Source organism: Oreochromis niloticus, linkage group LG20 (assembly GCF_001858045.2).
Source record: "Oreochromis niloticus isolate F11D_XX linkage group LG20, O_niloticus_UMD_NMBU, whole genome shotgun sequence".
In the NCBI taxonomy this organism is placed as follows: Eukaryota; Metazoa; Chordata; class Actinopteri; order Cichliformes; family Cichlidae; genus Oreochromis; species Oreochromis niloticus.
Window position 1 is genome coordinate 13,724,045 of NC_031984.2, and position 24,242 is coordinate 13,748,286.

General features: G+C 41.0%; 2 protein-coding genes across 5 annotated transcripts; one reads left to right on the forward strand and one right to left on the reverse strand.

Annotated features, from left to right (window-relative positions):
- The first annotated feature begins 227 nt into the window (after positions 1–227).
- zmp:0000000926 (ataxin-1-like) lies at positions 228–17,618 on the forward strand. 3 transcript variants are annotated; one of them, XM_005448654.4, is made up of 3 exons: positions 228–734; positions 13,825–15,548; positions 15,862–17,618. In XM_005448654.4, the coding sequence occupies exons 2-3, from the start codon at positions 13,983–13,985 to the stop codon at positions 16,318–16,320; spliced, it is 2,025 nt and encodes a 674-aa protein (XP_005448711.1). In that variant the 5' UTR covers positions 228–734; positions 13,825–13,982; the 3' UTR covers positions 16,321–17,618. The 3 variants fall into 3 exon arrangements, with proteins under 3 accessions (XP_005448711.1, XP_005448712.1, XP_005448713.1); XM_005448655.4 differs by lacking the exon at positions 228–734 and adding an exon at positions 10,818–11,206; XM_005448656.4 differs by lacking the exon at positions 228–734 and adding an exon at positions 10,818–11,201.
- irf10 (interferon regulatory factor 10) lies at positions 17,615–23,833 on the reverse strand. 2 transcript variants are annotated; one of them, XM_013276192.3, is made up of 9 exons: positions 23,633–23,833; positions 23,365–23,553; positions 21,461–21,656; positions 21,205–21,281; positions 20,423–20,477; positions 19,574–19,675; positions 18,945–19,331; positions 18,728–18,846; positions 17,615–18,126 (listed from the first exon to the last, which is right to left on the reverse strand). In XM_013276192.3, the coding sequence occupies exons 2-9, from the start codon at positions 23,533–23,535 to the stop codon at positions 18,022–18,024; spliced, it is 1,212 nt and encodes a 403-aa protein (XP_013131646.1). In that variant the 5' UTR covers positions 23,536–23,553; positions 23,633–23,833; the 3' UTR covers positions 17,615–18,021. The 2 variants fall into 2 exon arrangements, with proteins under 2 accessions (XP_013131646.1, XP_013131645.1); XM_013276191.3 differs by having other exon boundaries at positions 23,365–23,832.
- Between the last annotated feature and the right edge of the window lie 409 nt (positions 23,834–24,242).

Consider the following 24,242-nt stretch of genomic DNA (forward strand, 5'->3'; position numbering starts at 1 on the left):
TCGCAGCATGTCAATACTTAGTGATTATGTTTAGCTCTCTCACCTACAAGTACTGTGTGCCCAGCAAGCACACCTTTTCTATCGTCCACGCCGACTGTGATTGGCTGATGGGCTAAGAGGCTGAGGTGTTGCAGCAAATAGCACAGCTTGTGGGCTGGTCCATTCTGCAGCTTGAGGGAGGTTAATGAGTGAAGCCACTGGGCTATCAGCCAAACATGAGCAGCAACGCTAAGGCTCCCACAATGAGCCTGACTGTATTACCACTGAGCTCTGTCTAATTATACACTCCCAGCGAGGGAGAGAGTGACAGAGAGCATGTTAGGCAGGGGAAAGAAAAAGTTATTAAATGTTGCTGTGTGTCAGAGAGGCTTACTAAGGGAATGACTGTAGACTGAAGTTATAACAGTGAGATAGATACAAGGTGTGTGCTAGCAAGGAGATAGAAAGAGAGAAGGAGAGAGAGAGGGAAGGAGGGGGTTGGAGAGATCAAGCAAGCCGGGGAGAGAGACAGAGAGCACACTCACTCAGAGGGAGAGAGAGAGAGAGAGAGAGCAAAGAGGCGTTTAGAAAGTGAGAAGGAGGAGAGGCAGGAATAGGATGAAGGGAGGGAAGGCTGAGCAGTAGAGAGGAGGAAGAGACTCGCAGTGTCAAAACTGGATATTCCTACGTGCCTGCTGCCGCCTGATCCAATGAGTAAACTCTCTGATACCTGCTACGCAAAGGCACCCGGCAAGGTATGTGACCACACTGCTTCCTCCTCTGAGTGCGCGCGTGTGTGTAAGAGAGAGAGAGCACAGGTGTGTTGGCAACTTCAAGTGACAGGATAAACAGACTGGGCTGTGTGATTCGATTGTCCCGACCAAACAGGTTCATGAGTTATTGTAGGTACATGTATTCTGAGAGTAAGCTAATCTGATTAAAGCTAGAAAATGTGTTTCAATTGTTTGTGTGTGCGCGTGCGTGTGAATGAGAATGTTGTACAGACTCATGTAAGTCAGCACCTATGTGTGTGGGTGTTTGTGTGCGTGGAAGAGAATAACAGAGAGCGTGTGAACAAGAGGGAGAGTGTGACTGATCCAGAGAGGAGTGTGTGAGAAAGATGGAGTCAGACAGAGGGAGAGAGGTGGAGGTTCATCACTCAGCCTCAGACGGCAGATCGGGGCTTTCAGAATTAGAGCAGTGGGCTTAAATAGCCTTGGTCCAGAGATAGCAAGGGGCCCTCGAGGAGCCCACTTAAATTGGGAGGGATGGGTATAATATTGGTGAGGGTGGGGTTAGCCCATGTGGGGGAAAATTTAGAAAGGGAATGATGGAGGAGGAGAAGAGGGGGGGGGGGAAGATTTGCAGATGTTGGGGACAAGTCTAGGAAAGAGCTCATGCAATCAAAGGCAGGTGCATTAGGCGTCTGTGATCTAAGTTCCTATTCAAGCAGTGTAAGAAATGCCTTATAATTATTCACTGGAAGAACTTATAAAGTCCCTTTTATTTTTTTAATTAACTTTGAAAGTCTACTTAGTCAAAGACTTCGATTTTTTCTGTTTCTGTGTTTTCCTCTTGAAAGCGCAGAACATGTAAGCCAGTTTGTAGTTCCATTATTGACTGCTCCCTCCTCATTTCTTTCCCATTTGAGATAGACATAGAGGGAGACTCATACTCCACCAGTGTGCACAGTTATCATTTCTGTGTATCTATTTCTGCTACATCAAGCACTGTCCTTCTGTTGTGGTGACATCCCATATGCTGCATAAAGGAACATTTCACAGGTTCAAACAATTCTCAGCTACAGATGTGATTGAAGGGAAGCATATAACATTTGTCCCCATCGACTTAATTTACTTACTTCAATTATGAGGGTGAATTGCTGGAGTGTACAGGAAGTCTTATGTCTCTGTGTGATTGCTTTGAGAAATGCTTGTTTCTGAAAGGAACGTGAGTTTCATCTACAAGGTGCAATCGCTGCTTTGAATGTTGAATTTGTCATTTGCAATTTGAAGCAGGGATCCTCTGGTGTATCAGAAGGTTCATGCCAGAGCAGGGCTCTAGTTGTAAATGGGTGTTTTCAAAACCCAAATCTCCCGTGTTTATTTTGTGTTATAGCAACTTAACAAGTCAAAGCCTACGGCTCTATGATATACTCCAGCGTACAGAGATGTGCCCTTGTGAATGATGTAGAGGCAAAGTGAATGTAGCGATACTTCTATATATATTTTTGGAAAGAGAAATACAACTTTTCTCTGTGGGCTGAATTAGAAATACAGCATGTTCTCCCATGCCATGTTTCTTAGAGTACTGTCACCATGTAGAGGAGAACAGGCCTCTTGTGGGAGAAGGTTGAGTGGCTGCTGGCCCTTTAAGAGGTCTATTTTTACAGGGGCACACTCATGCATGGAGCGAGGCGCACAGACGAGGCAGTGGCACACGGAGACTGTATCTGTGCTGCCTCACTTCTGTGACTCCAAACAGCACATCCTGCAGGACCATAACCTTGTGACTGAGTGACTGAGAGAGAGTCATAAAACTTGTGCAGTCCACAGAGGAGCGCGTGTTCTTTTAACACAAGCTCAAACACGAAAATCATCAAAACTGGAAGTTACAAGGTTTTCACCCAACAGGGAGACTCAACCCTTTTTTTTCTCCAAGTGGATCTCTCTGAAGTCTAAAAGTGATAATGAGTGGGAGCTTGCAATAAAGACACCCTTATGCACACTGTACACAAATGTGCCAACATTCCCACATACTTGTTTTGATATGCAGATAGCTATGAAAGAAATCTGAAAACATTCATGCCCCCTTCTTACAAACACATAATACACTTTAGTTTACTTAACACCCACACGCTCCTCGAAAGAAACCACAAAAATGAGTACATTTCAGAACATTTCAACACAAACACACATCCGTGCACTTAGAGGTGCGCATAGTGCTATACACCCACGTAAAAAAGAAAAAAAGAAAAAATTACTTATACATCCTCAATATCTGGACCCAAAATAATCTTCTCCTTATGCAATCTGCATGTTATATAATGCATGGCCTGTCATTATCACAGCGCTCCTTCACGCCCTGCTGTGCCTCTCCACCTACAGCACCACGCAGACAGGCAGACACACACACACACCCTGCACCTTGTGTTAACAGTCATATACTCTACTCTAGCACTCCCACCCACGTTGAGTGTATGCTCTCAAACAGCTACCCAGATGAGTGAGAGGGAAAGACGGAGAGGAAGACATAGAGTGGGTGGGGTAAGGAGACTGAAAGTGAAAGGCACAAAAAGGGAAAACTTACAGAATGAAGTGTAAATTCATGCAGAGACGTGATTAAAGGAATCATATGTTGTTCATATATATGTGTCACTTTTAAGGCTGAATTTAAAAGGGGAAAATTCCGCCTTGAACTCAGTGAAGCGCATCGTGGACGCAGTATTTTAGCAATTGTCTGAGTCTACCTAACTCCACATAAACTCATTTATGTGTTCATTTTCTTTTCATTTTGTTTAACAAGTTTATTTTCAGGAACTTAGAAGGCAAGAAAAAATTCAGGCACGATGTGTGAGGAATAATCACTCTCATTGTCACTCCAAGTCACACCTATTGGCATACAAAGGCTTTCGTGTCTTTGCCTGTCTTGCATGACCTCTCAAGGAATGGAAAGGGAGTCATCTTAGTGCTGTCCTACTATAAACTCATACAGCATCTAATTTAGGAGGCATCATGAAAAGAGAAGCTGAGACATTGGGTAATTATTCTGTGAACTTTATTTCATTATGAAGTAGTTCTTCATTTGTGCCATTTTTAGTCAGTCAAAGGGACTTGCATGTCTGCTGTTCCAAGATCAGCACTCCCACAATTGGAATGGTATGAGAATTGGCTTGGGAGCTCAGCAGAGGAGCCAGGAGTGTGTGATGAATAATCCCAAACACAGGCAAGTGTTTGAATACAGTTGACACTGTGCCAGACTGCTTTAAGGTGACAGGCACACCTGTTGATCAGTGTGTCCTAAGAGATGGAGGTGCAGGGAGTGGTATTTCATCGATTCATTTCCATTTGAATCTGCTTATTTTTTATGTTAAGTGAAGATATGTATACGCTTATGAACCAGTGTGTGTGTGTGGTCAAAAGCAAACTTACATATTTAATCTGCCGGTTATCCAAGTCTGTTCTTGCTCTTTGTATACATACAGATCGTTTTCCTTGGCCTTGACATGCTAACCCTTGAGTATGATCAAGCAGTATGTTCTCCTACTCCTCCACACTTCATCTACAATAGGGGTCAGTGACCTTTCAACCGGGCCACCCACCACTAACACCCACAGTTTTTCAGCCAAGCCTGCCGTTCTGCCTGCTGAAGCCCATGCAAGTAAAACTGCTCCCTCAGACAGACCCAGTGTGCACAAACAATAGAATGCACAGTATTGGCTTTGGTGTTACTGTACTGAAGGTGTAACATCTGATACATCCTGTATCAATAGTGACCTTAAACCCTATCCGAAAGTGGGATGCAAATTACCTTTTCTATCCGAGCACTGTTTTCCTACTCATTTCATCCCTTTTTTCCCCCCTTTGGTCTTGCAGAATATTAAAATAACTCATCAAAGCATCTTTCACTAATTTAATTTATCTTCTTTTTATTAGCACACATCATCAAATAGATGGGTGATAAAGGTTCTCTCTCAAGTGGATTTGGGACTTTCCCTGTATTCATTTTGAAATGAAGCATTAAGCCCACTCAATCATATTTCGATATAATTTGCAGCACCCTCTATAACAAACTGAATAAGCATGTGTTGAGTAAATGACTGTGACCGTGTGTGGCTGGTTGGCAGATTTGGTGTGGGAGGGGTTGTACAGCAATAGCAATAATGGCAGTGTATAGCAATGTTGCCTTGAATACCAGCAGTGATAAAGGTACTCTAGACAGTATATGTGAAGCCAGTCTAGACAGTCTCTCTGAAAATGAATGGCACTTAAGCTACCAACAGGAGACCTGGCCATGCTCTCTCCATGGAGATGTCATCACTATGTTTGCTTACAGCTTGCTGACATTTTGCTGCTAAACCAGACAACCAACAGAAACCCAGTTTGAGTGGCAGTCGCCAGGGGACAATGCCAAAAACAACAAAACTTTGGAATGAAAAGTAATCCCCCTCCTCTTCAGCCACACACACGCACACACACAGGCACTTGTCCTCTCCCTTTCAAGCTCTTTTCACCCCATCAGACTTCATCACCCTCCCTTTGGCTTTCCCCTATTCTCCCGCCTCCACCCCACTCGTAAGCTGATGATTTCATAGCATGAGAGTACGGCTTGCATGAAGGGCTCTGAGTCTGGCTAATCATGTCACTAATTCACAAATTCCATAACTCTGCCTGTTCTACCTGTGAGAGAATGTACATAAAAAGTTGGAGAACTAAATTAAAAGAAAAAGGAGTCTGTGAGGCCCATGATGGAAAATACCAAAGCATGACTGTGCATCTGCAATGCGTGACATCACTGCTGTTGCATAAGAATTGCTTTCATCCGACAAACACTAGTCAGTTGGTGTTTGTTTTGTGTGTTTTTATATCTTTGTGAACTATTTGATGCCTAGAAATTGAAACCAAAGTTACTTCGTGGTTGAAAGCACATGTGGTGTAGATGCTACATTATAGGCAAATGATCACACTGAGACAATGGAAAAATGCAAAAATGAAACTTCCATCAGCAGACGCTTAAATGTCAATGAATGACAATTGCATGACACCCGCCCCAGAGAATGTCAGCCACAAGATTTGCAGAATACCTGTCAAGTTGTTTCACGCTGACCCATGTGTGCACACTTGTATGTGAAGTGCACACTGAAGTATTTACAGAAGTAAAGAGAGACAGACTGCAGCAGGCTGCCACGGTCAAAGAAAGAAGAGAATGAGGTGGAGAATTTTTTGCTTCTGCTGACTGGCTGACCTGCATGTAATTAGTCAAGTCATATTTTTAACTGATATTGCGTAAAAGCCAGCTTAAGGAGCAATAGCTGCCCTATTTATACCCTAGGGGCTAATGGCCTGTACCACTACACAGGGGGATTTCCTCCCAGAACTATACTAAGCCTGCCTTAGGCCGTACCAGTTAGGATTCACAGGGATTAACCCAGCAATACATTACAGACTTCACACTGTAGTCTGCCATACTCTCCTCCTATTAACTCTGCTCTTGCAATCTTCAGCAGTTATATTTTCAGTTCTCATGTTTAGGAGTTATGTGATGTTTATTTTTGCTGGACTGTTGATCTTATTCATAATTTAAAAAAAATAGCAATATATTTAGTACTTTATGCAGCTATGAGTAGTACACAGCTGTCATAAGTGAACAAAGAATCAGTCTTATGACTCTTTGCATGCACGTTTTTGTGTACATGGAGCCTGCCGTGTGTGTGTGTGTGTATTTGTGTATGTGTGTATGTGTGTGTAGGGGTGTTAATAGTAACTCCTGAGCCATAATCTGATCTTCATTATGATGAACCTGCTGCGGGCAGGGCTGCTGGCTCATCCTGCTGAAGAATGGGTCAGTGCCCTGAAGGCTGACCTGGCTTTTTGCCCAACAAGCTATCGCCCGTATCACCCTGTCCTTTTATCAGCTTAGCCTGGCTTTTTGTAGAGTAATCCGCTGCACAAAGCTAGTAGTACTCCCCCCCTCCCCCAACCCACCCCTCCCACCCCACACCTCAACCTTACTCTATCACCACAGCTCATCCTAATAAATGAGAAAATTATAATGAATGAGAATGTTTGTTAACTTATCTACAAGTTAATCAAGATGCTTGACCCCTACAGCAAAAACCATGCCATTGTCTGTCCAGTGCTTGACTTAAAGGGAATGGTGGGTGCAAATCAAAACAAAGTTGTTCTGAGAGATCACTTTTCTGTCTTCTATTTTGTTTTCTCAATATAATATCAAGTTTATTATATTTTTTTATTTTTGTTGTTTCTATCTATCTATCTATCTATCTATCTATCTATCTATCTATCTATCTATCTATCTATCTATCTATCTATCTATCTATCTATCTATCTATCTATCTATCAGTTCCCCACACCTTCTTCTCTTGTCTCCTCTACTCTTCCCTTTGTTCCGATCTGTTACATTCAGCAACAAATTTCTGCTGCATCAGACGTCCATCATAGATCTTCCACCCAGCCTGAAACGTGATCGGATACTCAATACAAGGCTACACATGAGGATGAGGGGGAAAAAAACCCCACACTAAATGACATTTTCTTAAATTTTTTTAAAAAAAGTCAAATGTCCCATGCTCTCTAAATCCTCAACTGTAGAGGTCTTTAACCCCTCATGGTACTTTACACTCCTGCTACGGTTTGTTGGATGTAGTCTGACTCATCTGACCTTTCTCGTCTTGGCCTGACCCCGCGTGTGTGTGTGTGTGTGTAGGTGTGTGTGTGTGTGTGAGATGGACAGATTAAATAGTGCAAAGCTAGAGAGTGAGACAAGCAGAAACAGAAGAGACTGAGGAAGAGTACACCAAACGCCTTAGTGGTATCATAGTACCATAAATGATTAACACGCAGTGTGTGTTTGTTGTGTTAATATTTGTATATATACGTTTGAATTTGCTTGAATTTCAAAGAGTGCTACATAAGTAGAAGACAACAGTCATTTCTATACCTCTGTCATAGTAAATACCCAGTGATGAACCCAGTCCTATTTCCTTCTCTTTCACTATGACTGGGTTATTACGTGTAAATGTCTATCAAATACTGAATAGTGTTTCATACAAAAGCTGACTGTGTTCATATGATTTTATTTACACCTCATATAAAGTATTTCCTGATTTTTTTTTTCAATATGAAAGTATTGCCTCTGCTTAGTGACCTGGCTTTGTTGATTTTAGTTTAAAATCTTTTATTTAAGCGGCAAGTTATCTTGCATAATCATCCAATTTATTAAAATAAAAAATAAAAAATACATGAAATAAAGGTACAGTAAATCTGCCATTGTTTTAGAAATTGGTTGCTTTTGTGTATTTTTCAAAGTTGAAATTTTCAAAACTATTCGTTCAGCCTACACATCTCGTCTCGTCACATCAGAAAGGCAATTTGTCATTCTTTTGAACTGATTACAAGGGCCTTGGCACACCCTTGCAAATCATTATTTACAACTGCCTGCTGCTTGCTATCTTGTCAGTCGATTACATATGCCACTTATATGTAATATGGTATGTGTAATTATTAGAAACATATAGTAGTACTAGTATAGTATATTGAATAAGTCTTAATATGCAAAATAATTGAACCAATTTTCAAAATCTGTGAGACTTATTTTCCATACATTTCTTTTTTCTTTTCTTTTTTTTTATTATGTCTTTGCTACACATACAAGAAATACCACACTCTTCTACGGTGCTGACTAGCACAAAGGAAAAGATGTATTTAAAAAATGTAAAAATAAGTGGAAATGTTTATGCAGTGCTTTATGGTAAATTACAGAGCGGTTTTTATACACCTTCTGTCATTTCTGTCTGTCGGGCTACAGCCTCTCATCCAAATCACAACAGATACGTCCCCTTGCAATGCAGTGCAGAAAAAAAACGAATCTTTTGGAATGTGTTATCCTGCCTCTGCAGGCATCTGCCACGATGGGTTTTTTTCTTCTTTTTTGTGATATGCAGCGCCATAAAACCGTTTCATCTTTTTTCTTTTCTTTCTTTTCTATTGCAATGATTGGCCAACAAGTTACAGTGCAAGCGGTAAAGGCGTAAGTGCGAATCCATTCCAGTCAATCTCCCACATACAGTAATGTGTAACTTTGCACTGTTGAAAGTGATACACCATAGAAAAAAGTGCATATTTAATTATTGCTCTAGATCAGAAAAAAGTGCAAATGCACAGCTACATTTAAGTTTCTTTTTTGTAAACAGCGACACAGGGACTTGTGATTCAGATTTTACGTCCATGTCCATCACCATAAATATAGTTTTGCAAGATAAACTATGGATTTTGAGTATTTCTTTATAGCTCTTGTTATAATTACTTTGATAAGTGCTCCCACTGTCTTAAAAATGGGTTGGAAAGAAATGCAAGACAAGTGAGAAACAATTATAAAACAAACATAGCGTAATACAGCTTTTTTAACAACTGCAAATTATGTTCTGTTTGTGAACTACCTTTGTTCCTACTATACTTGGCATATTTTATCTTTATTCATTATGGCCTAGTGGAGCAGTCTACTTAATAAAAAAAATCTAATTACCTTCAAAATATTTTTTTCATCTTAATTTTATTTTTTAATGTAAAATTTAGTTTCATTTAAAGTCCTAATATATGCCGTGTTGTTCTCAATCTGCACGGCTTCATGAATTTACCTGCAGTCTCTTGTGATACGATTGTGATACTCAAATAACCCACATAAATTTAACAATTGCTTTAGCAGACAGCACTCATGCCCACACAACCTCAATGCACATCATTTTCACTTTGAAAAAAAACATACAAGTAATGTTTTCTAAATGTCAGAGGAGATGCACTTGGCAGTTGTCGCCTGACTCTGAGATTGTTTTAATGTGGCCTTTAGGCTGATTTTTGAACACACACCTACTTGTCTGATTAGCTTTCCATTTCTTTGAAGATGAGAAGTTAGACAAGGTGAACTTGTGATGTGCTGTTGGTGGGTACAAATGGTTTGCTTATAGAACTGTAAAGGAACATAAAGATTTCTTTTTTCACTTAACCATGAATAATGATTTGATTGCTTCATTAAATCCTATTTTCTCTTGTGCTCCACTTTATGTTCTTGTTTCTGAATCGCAATTTTGTGCTGATAATTAACATAAGCTTGTTTGAGCTGAGGTTTGGCCCTGTTTCTTTGACGAGAATCAGACAGGGTTATTTGCATAGTATTGCGTTTTCAACGCAGGGCCTGTTTATTATTTTTCAGAAGGCTTTATCACTGACAGGTTTTTGATTTCTCGCTGTGAATGAAATACACTGCTCGCGCCGATACAGTCCTAATAAGCCATACCGGCTATACCAACACACTTCACTTGTATCGACTGAATCACTGAAGCAAATCATTCAGAGCTCTCCTGCAGTGCTCCTGTTAGCGTACGAGCTTGAGTATGAGTGTGTGTCTGCGAGTGTGTGTGTGTGTATGTGTGTGTGCATGCATATGAAGTCAAATCAAATGTATTCATAAAAGCTCTTTGAACAAGCAGGTTCGCCATAAAGTGCTTTGATGAGAACAAAGGACACAAATTCAGATGAAACTACAGATAAACAAAAAAGAACAAGTATCGTGTGTGTGTGTGTCTGTGTGTGTGTGTGTGTGTGTGTGTGTGTGTGTGTGTGTGTGTGTGTGTGTGTGTGTGTGCATGCGCTTGATGGATGTGAGATTTAGTTTTGAGTCAGAGGCAGCAGCAAAAGCCTAAGTCTGAGAGTGTGTGTAGGATGAGCCTCCTACCACGTCCCTCCCTGTCTCTCAACAGTCTCTGCCTCCCCTTTATCCCTCCCTTACTTTAATGTGGCAGCATGTCTTCTGAAATATGTTCACACATATAGATGAATGATTTTCATTACTGATTATTTTTTTTTTATTTTATGCATTTAAGATTGGGTGGGAAGTATATAATCTATATGGGCTGCATCCTCGATTGTGTGCGCATATATATATATATATATATATAGATAGATAGATAGATATATATAAGTGTACACACGCATATATAAATATAAATATGTATACAATGTATACATATATGTGCATGCATGTGTGTATATGAATGTATGCATGTTTGTATCCCTCACAGTGATTAAAGCAAGTGGGCGGCAGCAGCAACTGGTCTGCCTGTGTGGCTCTGCATAGCAGACATGTTTCTCACTGCTAGATATTACTCATTTCCTCAGCCCTTTGCACACACAAGCATATACACACTCACTTGACACACACGTACTCACATACACAACAGACACAGAGACGGATAGCAGGCTCTCAGTTTTTTCCCTCAGTTTGGTGGGCTCGCTGGTGCTATTTCATGCGTACAGAGATCAGAGGCAGTGTGTAGCTGGAAGCTGCTGAGATCTGCGGGTGTTGTAACTGGCTGTAGTGCTTTGGAGAAGCAGTGTAGCACAGTAAGGAGCTGAGGAGTGGGTTGACCCTCTGGGAGGACTACAATATGAATGACTGCCAACTCCGGGATGTCTGCTTAGCCTGCTGTAAGGTCAGTGTGACATCAAGTCACAACAACTTGCAACTCCATCAACTTGTCTGTCTTCTCCTTAGATAAGAGCACCTATTACATGTGTTTTTGTTGCAGTTAGAATTATAGAACTATTGTTTGGTGTTTCTTTATAAAAAAAAAATAAATAGGCGAAATATCAAAGTAGGCAAAAGTAGCAACCAAAATTTAGCAGTTCTGTTTTTCTGATGTTGGACATTACTCCTGAGTAATGTGTGAAGAGAAAAGGCGGGACGAGGAAGAGCACTGCAAATGTACATGCCAAAATTTTGAAGTTGTTCAGAAGTTGAAAATGTAAGCATTTTGCATTTCAGTGTAATAAAAAGAACATTTATGGATTATTTTATAAGTTGTAGTGAAAAAGAAACACACTTGCATTTATTAATTGTATATATTGTTACAAAGCCATGCAAAAAACTGAGGAATCCCTAATTGGAAGGAACATGTAACATCATTATGGCTTTGATCGGACGCTTTTGATATATTTAAATGTTACAACAACAGTAGCTCCAGCTAAATCCCAACTCTCTGTGTGCATGTCTGCACAGTGTAGGAGTATTCTGTTAGAACCTGACATTTCTCTGCAAACTCCTCCACATGTACAATTGTGTTCTTTGTTTTCTTGTACTTTTTTTTGGCAAGTTTATATTCGGTCTATTTTGACAACCTTTTTCATAATGACTGTCAAGATGGCGAGAGTATAGGAGTCATTTGAGGACAAAAGCTGAAGCCAATTTTTTTTTTTTCATTTAAGACATCTGGGTTCTAGACAAGTGCTTGTTTAATGAAATTCTGCTATAGAAAAAAAACACAAGAGAACCTTTGAATACTTTGTTGATTTTGACGTCTTTTAGGTTTACTTTATTGCTTTCTAAAAAGGCTTTTTTGGCATTTTGAAGAAATCAATAAAATTTTAAGTCAATAAATTTAACAGATTATTGTGAATATAAATATTAACAGCTCAGATGAACTCAAATTGAAAATGTCTGTAGATTACGTAACGTCCGATTAAGGCCCCATATCCAGAATATATATATTTTGAAACACAAGGCCTTTTTTTTAGCCCCCAGCTTTCAACATAACTTAAAAGAAGTCACTTAACATTGACCCTCGTCATCTGCTTCATCTACTAACCTAATTATTGTGCATTATAAACATTTACGAATTTTCTTCACCTTTCTTGCCGGCATCCGGGACGAAAGGAAGCCCCTCCTCTCGCTGCCCAGTTTTCAGTTTTCAACTCAGATGCACAAACAGCTTGCTCCACTCTAACACTTGTTCTGTTTTTGGACCAAGTCACTTGATGAGCAACAGCGTTCCCGCCTCTCTATGGAGTATCCCTATCTAACCTCTCTAACCAGCTGGATGTGTGAGTGTGTGTGGATACAGTTGCCATGGTGACAGTGTGGCGGATGGTGAGACGGCAGGGAGTCGGTAGGCAGTTGAGACAGACTTGCGGGTGAGTGCGGGGCTGGTGCGGCGGGAACAGCGATGGCGGTGGCGGCGGAGGGAACAGCTGGACTCGGAGCGTGGCAGCCATCATTTCAAAAGAGCTCATTTAAAGCATTTGGAGAAGAATTGAAGGAGCTCCCCCGCACTTCTCACTGAATGAAACAAGGCTGCAAAATCTCTGACACATTTGAGGACTCAAACACAAACACACACACACACAAAGACCTAAACAAATAAACACATTCACATATTTTTCCAGGGAAAAAAGAAAAATAACACATGCACACGAACGAACATCGCATACATGCGTGCAGGGACGCAAACAGACGCACATTTTTTTTCCCCCTGCATTCCCTGCTGTGACACATAATTAATATGCAAAGACATATACCCTGTATCCACAACAACTGGTGGTAATATCAACAGTGTTTCTGTCAGCTTTGGGTGGGTGGTGACCAGCTTTGCCTTTCACTGGGGGAGTAAGTACAGCTGCCTGAGGGGAGTATTTGTGTGTCTGTTGCTGTCCATATGTGTGTCTCAGAGAGAAGGGTTGGAGGGGTGCTAGTAGTAAGGCTTATATAGAATAAAGAGAGCACCCGAGGGTGTCGAGGGGGTGGTTCATGAAAGTGGTACAAAAACGTATCTGCATATTCCAATCATCCCCTGAGAGTCAGAGATGAAAACTCTCCTGCTGTGAGTGCTCTACGTGTGTGTTTTTGCGCACTCATACACATACATACTGCGCTGCCTCTGAACTTCACTGGCTGCAAAATATATTTTTAGCCCACATGTGGGAGTAATGTGTTTGAATGAATCGAGTAAGTTGGGTGGTTTCAGTCCCACCGCACTGCATAGGTAATGACTAATTAGCTACAGCAATCAGAAAAGCTTGGAGTTTCTAACCTCTTTAAAGTAGTTTGGAAGAGGGAGTCACCAACTGATTTCTCTCCATCTGCCTGATAGAGCAGAATGTTTGTTTGTATGTCTGACCAGACTGACAGCTAAGTCTTAACTACAACTGATGCCAGGACCTAACAGACTGTTCCTTTTCAGTGTTCACACTTAATCTCTCTTACTTCTGTCTCTGTCCCCTCCCTCCCGTTTACCCACCTATCTCTGTTTTCTGTCCTCTTTTATCCTCTCTGTAGGTGAGTGGTGCTTCAGCGTAAGAGAATCCACAGTGATCTGACAGTGATGCTGTGTGTCAGCTTCCCCCTCTGTCTGCACCCCTCTTTCTCCCGTGAGGCCCATGTGACCTAGCCTACACCCATAAACAGGGGGCCCCCACTGCCGCTGGAGCCCACCCATGAATCCCAGCCCTGACCGCGGCAAAGAGTGCCTCCCTCCGAAGAAGAGGGAGTCTCGCCAAGGATCAGCAGAACACCACATCCCCCTGGATGAGTTTAAACCCCCTGTACCTCTGCGGAGTCGGTCCAGTATAGGGAGAGGAGAAGCCAGTGAAAGGGACCGTGTCCAGGCAAATCCAAACCCGCATCTCCTACATACTCCTCCACCCCTTCCTGCTCCAATACCAGGCCTCCCTGTGCCCATACCATGGACCCTGAGCTATTCGCCCACTGTTTCTCTTCCACTCTTCACAGGGCAGGTCAGCGAAAGGAGGGGCTCAGGATCACCCGCTTGGAGAGATGATCCTCTTTCCTCATCCCTGCCCCATCACTCCAGGTGGCTCAGAGGGGAGGTTCCCCTTTCTCTTCCACCTTCTCCATCATCCTCCTCTACTTCATCCTTTAAGACTCCCTTCCCAGCCAGTCACAGAGAGATGTGGTCCTATATCAACAGCGGTCGGCGGGACTATAGCTCCTCTCTCTTTTCCCCATCATACCTGTTTAGCCACCATCTCTACTCCCAAGAACCAAGCTTAGTTGAAGTGAGACCCAGGTACTTGGGAAAGCGGCCCAATGGCCTGGATGGGTCGGGCAGCAGGACTGCCTCAGCCTCCAGGCCTCTGCTCACAGGAGACTATGGGAATGATAGCAGCAGAGCCAGGCTTGATATTAGTCAACACAGCTCCCATGCCAATGGTGGACGGAGACAGCAGGAGGATCTAACAACACGTATCCATTCTGGAGGGCCATTTTTGTCAGACTCTCAAGCTCAGGGGGCCGCTGAGCCACATTCCTCACTGCAGGATAGACATCTGCCTGGAATAGTTAAGACCAGCTCCAATTTGCTCTCTCTCAGTCCCCATCCTCTTGGACCAGACTCCAGGGCAAGTAGAGGGGGACTATTGGATCACCTAGGGGCCACACCAGCTGAAACCCAAATCATCTACTCCTTGGGGTCGGCATGTCCCTCCAGCCCTCAGGCTCAAACCTATCCACTCTACAGCTCCTCAGGAACACATCTTTACAGCCTGCACAGGGAGCCAGGCCCCAGACAGCACAACTTAAGGAACTCACCACACTCACCACTGGGTCTACCTAACAGCCATGACAGGCCACAGAGAGACCAGGACAGAGACCAAGAAAGAGACAAGGTCACACAAAGGGAGAGGGAGCGCAGTACAGATAAAGAAAAACAGAAACAATCACAGTATGACAAAGACCAAGAAAGAGACAGTGAGCGCGAGAGACGACGGGACAGAGAAAGAGACAGAGGGAGAGAGTTGTCTCCTTCCCATCATCACCCATCTCCCCCTGCACTCCTACCTCACTTCACCAAGGGTTCTTTGATTGAGCTGGCCAGCGGGAGATTGAAGCGGGTGGAGGAGCTGAGGACTGAGGACTTCCTGAGGAGTGCAGATACCTCCCCAGAATTCCACCTCAGCACCTGCACCGTCCTGCAGATTTCCCCCAGTAGTACACAAGGCTTCAGTCACCTGCATGTCCATCTCACAGACCGCAACACTCAGGTCAGCTTTGCTTTGACATATCTTCTTAAGCTTACACTTGAATTTCACACACACACACACACACACACACACACACATACAGATAGATATAAATCCTCAAGTAAATAGCAAAAATATTATAGACAAACTTAGTGATTATTCATAGTGTAGGTTGCTATTTCTCTGAGATTTCCAGGTCAAAAGCTGCATTTTATAGGTTGGTTTAATTCTTTATACATTTCACTAAACACCAACGTGTCACTGTATTGATAATAAGTGCCAGACATGCACTGTCTCTTCTTTGAGTTTATAACAATGTTGTGGTTTTGTGTAGGAGTTACTGAAGGTCTTGGTGGAGTATCCGTTCTTTGTGCAAGACAGAGGCTGGTCTTCTTGCTGTCCCCAGAGAACCACACAGCTGTACAGCCTGCCCTGCCGCCAGCTCACGGAGGGTGATGTCTGCTTGGCCCTCACCCCCACCCCAACCCATCGGACACACACTCGTACCAGCTCCAGGGCCCATCGCACGCAACTACCCTCGAGGGCTGCAGCAGAGTCCAGCAGTTCGCACAGGGAGGAGATGCCACCACCACCTCCTCCTCCCCCTTTGCCTCAACACCCACATCCAACCGTGCCGGCCCCTCCAAGTGCTCTGGCCCGAGAGCCCTTGGCTAAGGACCAGCAGCGCCCACGCAAACGGCGCTGGTCTGCCCCGGACACCCTTCCCTCAACCAGAACTGATGAAAGCCTCCTGGATTTACCTCATGGCTCCAAGCTAATGAAGTGGCAGTAGAAATCTGCACATGCATACTTACACATACACAGGCGCACATACACACCCTCCTTGTCTCTGTTGCATCAACCAAGACAAACAATGGAGAGACCTCAAGGCAGGGTTGCAGGGAAGGAAATTTAAAAAATACATATATATATATAAAAACAACAGAAAACACAATTTGCAGGTGTCCATACTGCTGCCCAAATGATAGTCAACTCTATTAAGGCCCTTCCTCCACCATTCTTTCCTTTCATTACCCTTTTTTCCTTTCCTTTCCTTTCCGTTCCCTTTTTTCCCTTTCCTTTCCTTTCCTTTCCTTTCCATCCCTTATATTTAACTTAGCACAGCCCTGAAAGGAGCAGCAGCTGAAGATTCTCTGGATGGCTCCTTACAAACACTGATGACATTTAGTGAGACAATCAAGCACTTGTGTGTTCACTCTGTTTTTGTAATGGTTGTTGTCCCACACACCTACTTACTGAAAGTGTTTGCTGCAGGGTATTTTCAATCAGTGTTATGAAAGTTAATGCTACTGAAGAATTGCAGATATACATGAACAAAAATTGACTATATATATATATTGCATTACAGGTGTTATATACAGTAAATATGCTAAACAGATTTAATGCAATCTCTCCGTCAATTTTGCAATGCATTTTTCTTTTCTTTTTCTTCTTCTTTTCTTGCTTCTGAGCCGATGCCTACGGGTCGGCCTGGGCAGGCAAGGTGAATGTACGAGCAACTCTTAGCCTTTTTTATTCTCATCACTGGGAGTCATTTCAAACGGTCGTTCGTCAAGGCATTACTCTCCAATATGTTCTTAACATTATCTCTGAGAAAGGGAGAACACTAATGAAAACTGCGTAACAGACAATCCCACCCACACAGACAGGTCTGTGCCACATCGCCTCGACACTCATGGTGTTTTTCCATTAAAAACTGAATGATGGAAAGAGTAAAAAAGTGCAGTATGGCTGAAGAGTAATGGTGCTAATAACACGTTGGAACATGATGCTTTGTGAATACTCTTGACCCCTGTGTACTGTACGCTTTTGTTCCCATATCATTTTTTATGTACTGTATATGTTTGAAGGCAGGGAAAATGATGAAAGTATTTTAAACTCAGATACGGGTATTCTCTGATTCAGCACACTCTCTCACTTTAGTTTGTGTTTTTTTTTTTATTTTCAAAAAGAAATCTGTTGATTTTTCTTTTTAAATGTTATAGCTACAAAAAAATGTATATTTTTAAAAATTGTGAATGTTATATGATGTTGGCTAGAAATAAAGGAAAAAAAAGCTTTATAGATTTATTTACAAGTGTCACTTTATTCATGCCATTTGTTGTAAAGCATTATGAATTTAAATTACTTAGTAGTACTTCTCTAAATATATATATGAGATTAATATTGAATACATGATAAAGATTTAATGTTACAGTATTTTGGAAGCACATTTTATTGGGTTAAACAATATGTTTGCAGAGCACTTGGTAACACTTGACAGTCAACAGCAGGTAGAAAGAAAAAGCAAATTACTTTGATGCATTACAAACAGGTCAATGTTGCGATGATATGTTTCTTAAACACATCTCCATCTCCGCTGACAATACTGTAATGCTCTGCGGGTGTCTTTACAGGGAAGAAACACACCTTCAGCAATCCACTTTTACACTGTCCAAGCCTACCCTGAAGCACGGTAGCTTTCCTCATCCTCCTACATCTTCTCTCCCGCTGTGTTGGAGGTGATGGTCAGAGGCTTCTCTTCAGTTTCTGCCAAATTGAACCTCTGCAATAGCTCCACTGCAAACAAGGGAACCACCTGACCAACAGGACATTGTGATACACAATTAATATGCTTATGGGGACCTCTGCTGGTTGACATTACTATTGCTGCATGGCGAGCTTTCATGTTCCGAAGTCCCGATTTGACTTTGGAAGGCAAAAGACTTTTCAGCTTGACATAAAATTTAGTTAGTGTTTACCAGGTGGGGTATTTTAAAAATGTACAAAGTGATGACAGCCAATCAGATGCACTGTCACATATCACTGGATGACATTCTAAGGGAAGTAACTGTAAAAGGAACATAGATTGGATTGGACTGGTATTTATATAGAGTAGCGCTTTTCCACTATGAGTCTCATTCATCCAGTGCTTGGGGCAACTTGGTGTTTGATATCTTGACCAAGGATGATTCAACACATGGACAGGAAGAGCCATTTGATCACCATTTTAACTGATAGCACAGAAGATTTATAGAATATGAATCTTAATTTGAAACTGAAAACCATTTTTAATTAAATCCCCTGATTTGATGAGCAAATCAAATAAAAATGTAAAAAAAGATATTTGATATATTATTTACAACCAGATGCTAAACAGTTACAATGTGTAAGTGAATCTGTAAAGTTTTTCCACCCACCTGAGCCATGATCAGCTTCTTGGTTTTAGGTACATTGGGGTCTGGATATTCCTCTCCAAAGCAGAGCTCAATCTCATAAGAGGGTGTAGGCCCCCTCCCCTGTAGACAGTTCTGGAGACCTGCGCAGATGATAGTTGGTATATTCAGATCAATCATAGAAACACAACACCTGTTTGCATGGAGGAAAGATTTGTGATGTATGCATGAGCTGCCTTACCATTGAGAAATGTGGGTATATCAAGCAGTTTGAAGGTTTTTTCTCGCTCCAGTTTGTTGGGTTTGTCGGTGTGTTGGGCCATGGGGCCGCTCCAGTACACTCTGCCCTGGCAGAATCTCTTGATAAACACTCCATCTGGGGCCACCCATAATAGAACACCTCTTTCCAGGTGACAAAGAAGGCGATTCATTGCTTCAGCCATAGTGGGTGGCTGACATACAGAGCCCGGGGAAGGGAAAGAAAGCTGTTGGGCAGTGCAGGGTCCGTAAATCTTCTCATTTCCCAAAGGAACATGTCCCTGCAGGATGAAACACCCATCTGGACTCCTGGTGGTCACTTTCATCACCATCTGGCCCTGATACACCAACATCACCTGCATACGGAAGTCTTTAAGATAAGAATAAGAATCAGAATACTTTATTAATCCTAGAGGAAATTCTGTGGTCACAGTTGCTCCAAGAAAGCCAGAACAATAACTAAACTAAATAATACAACAAATTACAGTGTTACAAAATATAACAAAATAGCTCTATTTTAAAAAATACACACAAAGGATAGCATGTGTTCAAGACCATATTCTGAAAAAGCCAACAACATGTTCGCCTGTCTGTGCATAAAAATGCTCTTACCTGATATAGCAAGTGTAGGATTAAAGAAGGCTAAAGGTGCAGGGGTCTGGTTTTGATGTTTTTCCACTAACTCACAGTACATGTGCTCCCTCATCAGGTTTTCTAAAGCAGAAAAGAGACACATAAAACTTTCTCAGCACAGTATGCAGTGTGTGTTGTTGCTGCTTTTACTTTTAAGCTAAGTAAAATTCTGAGAAGTAAGGGTTGGCATATCAAACCATCTGATTGCAACAGACATTTTTCCCATGTCAGCAAACGGTTTGACATAAGGGTGACTATCCTACCAATCCAGTTTGACCAAAAATAAAGAAAAAACAATTTGACAGCAATCCAACTAACAGTTGTTGATAAATTTCACTGACAAAAAGAAATATGATATTCCTTCTGGCACTACAAAGAAAGAAACCTGTAAAAGTTTAATTCTGTAAAAGAGTCAAGTTTAGAGAATGACTGATTTATGGAGCATATGGCTTAGTTGTTTTTTACAGCCGGCAGGAACCCCTTCAGCAAAAATATAACTGTGTTAACAGCATCAGTATCCCAGTATAAGCCCGCTTCTCACCTAAATCATGTGTTTACCCAATCAGCATCTCACAAACCGTTTGGGAACACAGAAAAGGGCCAATATGGGGCCCTGGACAAAGTATCACTGCAGTCAACTCGTATATAGGAAAATGAACAAGCGCTCAAATAGCTCAAAGGTGACCAAATGCCATAACAATCTCATGCCCACGTGGGAAACCTAGCAGGGATAAATGCACACTTTTACAAAAAATGTTTGATCTTTGTGGTCATGATTATCCTTAATGGTTCTATAGTGATGTACCAGTTTGCGTATGTAAGTCTTACCAGTTAATATTTTTTCTTCTTTGTCTCCTTGAAAGGATTCTTTTTTATTTTGGGGCTACAAAAAAAGAAACTGAGGTTAGATAAACATTGCATGAGGCTTATAAGTAACATTTGTAACATAACAGCAAAAGCTTCTTATTGGAGGTGCACACTGTTGTGTACCCTGGTGAACAGATACACATTTAAAGGGGACTTTTTTTTACATTTTCATCTATTTATATTCATGGATGATTCTTATATTAAGTTGACCGGCATATGCAGTAGTCATCAGGTTTCAGATTGCTCTAAATTCTTGGTTTCAGACAGTTTGACTGCTCTGTATTATGTCAGTGAAAGCAGATATTTCACTGACTTATCTCAAGCACACAGCTCTGGCTTTGAGCAAAGAACAACTACATGTGTTCTTCACACCTTCTGTTTATGAGGGACAACCAATCAGAAGAAAGTTCACATAAAAGGAGATAAGATAAAACAGCTTGTAGAGATCAATTGAGTACCTGTACCAGCACCCCGGATTAATTAAATGAGGATTATTTAACTTGTAATCATGCAAAGAATATAAATGGGAAGATCCATAATAGTATAATCGATAACTCTTTAAACTCCATTCAAAACTCGATTGCAATGAAGTGCCAACAAGAAATAATAGAAGTAATATTCCCATTTAAAAGCAAAGTGATGTTTTCTTCATTTCTTTAGGATTATTACGGTGTGTCCACTGCATAATCCACTCTCAGATATTTTGTTAATCCAGGGATTACTGGCTGTATGGGTTAGTTTACCAATTTGTCCAGATAAGAGGGGGTCCTTGGAGACCTCTTGGCGTGGTGCATCACTTGATCCTTTATTTGAATAGACTCTGAGAAGAACAACAAGTAGATAAAATTAGCACAAATAAAATATTCAAATAGCACATATATACTGTGCTATATAGTTAAAGCAATACCCTGTAAAGTATAAATAAAAAAATAAATAAAAGCTCAAAAACTGTAGACAGATCAAAGATATATATAAGAAACTCTTACACTCGGTTTTTACCTGCTGGCCTGGATTGGCTGTTATCATGTTGGATGCGATAGACCTTGTATGGCTCCGTGATATCCAGCTGGTTGCGTTCAGGGACCTCCTGGAAGTCTGTGCTTTTGTTAAGTGCACAGCGTAGACGAGTCTTCCACATGGTGGGATCAGCTTTGTCCCTGCCCTCCCTATATTTGCCCTTGTACACAGCCCAAGCCTGAACACAAAGATTAAAATATGAGACAATATATGTTTAGAAGTGGTCGCATGAAAGAAAACTGGATGCAACTCTAAACTTCAACATATTTAAAGCATGTTTTGCTGCACTTCATCATCTGCAAGTGTCTGATTAATCTTCTTTTCTATCATTAAATTATTAAAGTGTAAATTCATCAGACCATCATTGAGGAAAAATTGAAATGAATTGCTTTAGAAAAAGATAACAAGTAGGGATATTTTAAAATAGCAGTTTTAGACTTTTGGGTTTATTCTTTCATAAATATGCTTAAAATACTTAAAACCTTCCTTTTTGACAAAGAATATAGTTAGGACTGGATCAGGGGACTCTGAATCCTCCCTTAGTTACATTGCAATAAGTCTAGGCTACTTGGGGCTTCCCATGATGCACTATTTTTCTTTTTTACTCACCTTTTTTACTCTCTATGTGTAATACACCACTCTGCAATTAATCATGAGTTATTAGTAACCTCTGGCATTCTTCCACAGCGTGTCTTTCCAATCTTCTTCCCCTGATCCCCAACCCATCGCAGCAGATGGCCATCCCTCCCTGAACCTGGCTAAGCCGGAGGTTTCTTCCTGTTGAAAGGAGGTTTTTCCTTTCCACTGTTGCCAGAGCTCGTGCTCATAGGAGGGCTTGGATTGTTGCGATTTTCTCTCTCTCTTTAACTTACAATATAAAGCACCTTGAGGCAACTGCTGTTGTGATTTGGTGTTATATAAATAAATTTGAGTTGACTTGCATTAATAAAGTGATAAACCAAACATCTATTGAAACAGATATAAAATACTTATTTATCTGCTATAAATAAATATAGTCTAGTTATTATAGCATTGTATTAATATTGGTTTTTCTTTTTCATTATGTTTTCAGCTTTTGCTTTTAAATCTGTTCAGTTTCAATTTTGCTTCCAAAGCTGAGTTTCAGTTTTTAATTTTTGAAAATTGTGATTTTTTGTGTTACAGACACTATTATTGAGATTTTAACATGGATATTTTGTATTACAAAATGGTTCAACACAAACTTTTACTGAATATTTGTATTTGAGTGAGAAACTAGGTTTCGTTTCTTGGTTTTCTTTCTTTCTTGAAAATGATGTTTTAATTTTATTCAGTGATTTTTTTTAAATTGTTATTTCCATTTATTTATTTTATACCTAGTTCTAGTTTATGGTCACTTAATAATAACCTTAGTCCATATCGCCTCTGTTCAGTCAAACTTGGCTGCCTCCTAGTGACCATTAAAAAGCACTTTGCTGTGTTGACCAGGCCTAATAGTGGCCTGGTCAACACATGAAAGTAACGGATTTTATCAGTAGACTCATTTTTTTCTCACATAGTTAAAGTTAAATAAATAAAAACAATAAAAAAAACACACACACTTCCTAACAAAGACTTGCAGTTCATTAACGCGACCATCTGCAACCATCCAACAATCTGGCGAAAAATAAACACCCCCGACTTCTAATGTTCAGTGAAATTAGTGTTTTCTCATTTCCTTTGCATCTGCTATGGTTTAAGTTCTTATGACAATAATCCAGTGCAGGAAATAAGGGTATTGTCCAGATTACTTCAACCCAATCGCAAATTGGAATCCGATTATTTATGCAGTTTAAAACACCCCCGAACACTATTTTGCAAATTTTACGTTTACAGTTTTGGAAAATGAAAGTTTAGAAAATGTTGACCTTGAACAACGCCGCATCTTCCGTCTGTTTGTAGTCCTTCTTGGCTGCGTGCTTCCACGGTATCCTGAACATAGTTTTGTTCTCATCCTCCCAGCAAAGTCCTTCATATTCCCCACTCTCTATCTGGACTATGAGCCATTCTTTCAGGTGCAACTTAGCCCCGTCATCCATCTTCAGAACATACTGTGTCTTAGAAGAACAAAATTCCACTTTCAAATGTCAGAGACATGTGCACAGCAGACCCAGCACAGTTTAATCACGTTCCCACCTTGCAAACTGGAAAAATACCAATATTGTTTATCCCGCTGCCGTCCGAGCTTCTTATGTGATGTTAAGTACGGCACAATGGAACAAAAACAGACTAAAAGTTTATCAATTTAACACAAACGGATCTCACCGCAAACTTAAATGAAGAAGTCGCAACTAAAATTAAGTGGGCTCTTGGAAGCGAAAGCGAAAGCTTTAACTCATTTGATACTTTCGGTTTCCCCCCTCGCTTGCAGAGCTGCCACGAAGGTAGATTCGTTTCAAAGGAAGGTGAATGACAGAGAGTGAATTCACTGTGCCACGGAGATGGCATTCAGGCAAAGACTTAAATATAAAACTTTAAACATGTAAAACTGCTTTTTTTTTTAAGTCAATTTGAAGTCACCGTTTAAAGTATTTCACTATTTATATATGCCATTGATCACAACTCCAACCAAGGAGACATTATGGTGTAAAAACAGCTAACTGGAACCAGAAAACTGAAACAGAAAAGTTTACAGGTATTCATTAATTAGCTGGGAGAATCTGAATGAGCACTTGTGTTGAACCGAGTCTAAATGGGGAGTGAACACAGAAACAGCTGTGTCTTTCATGGTTTTAAAGACATTACA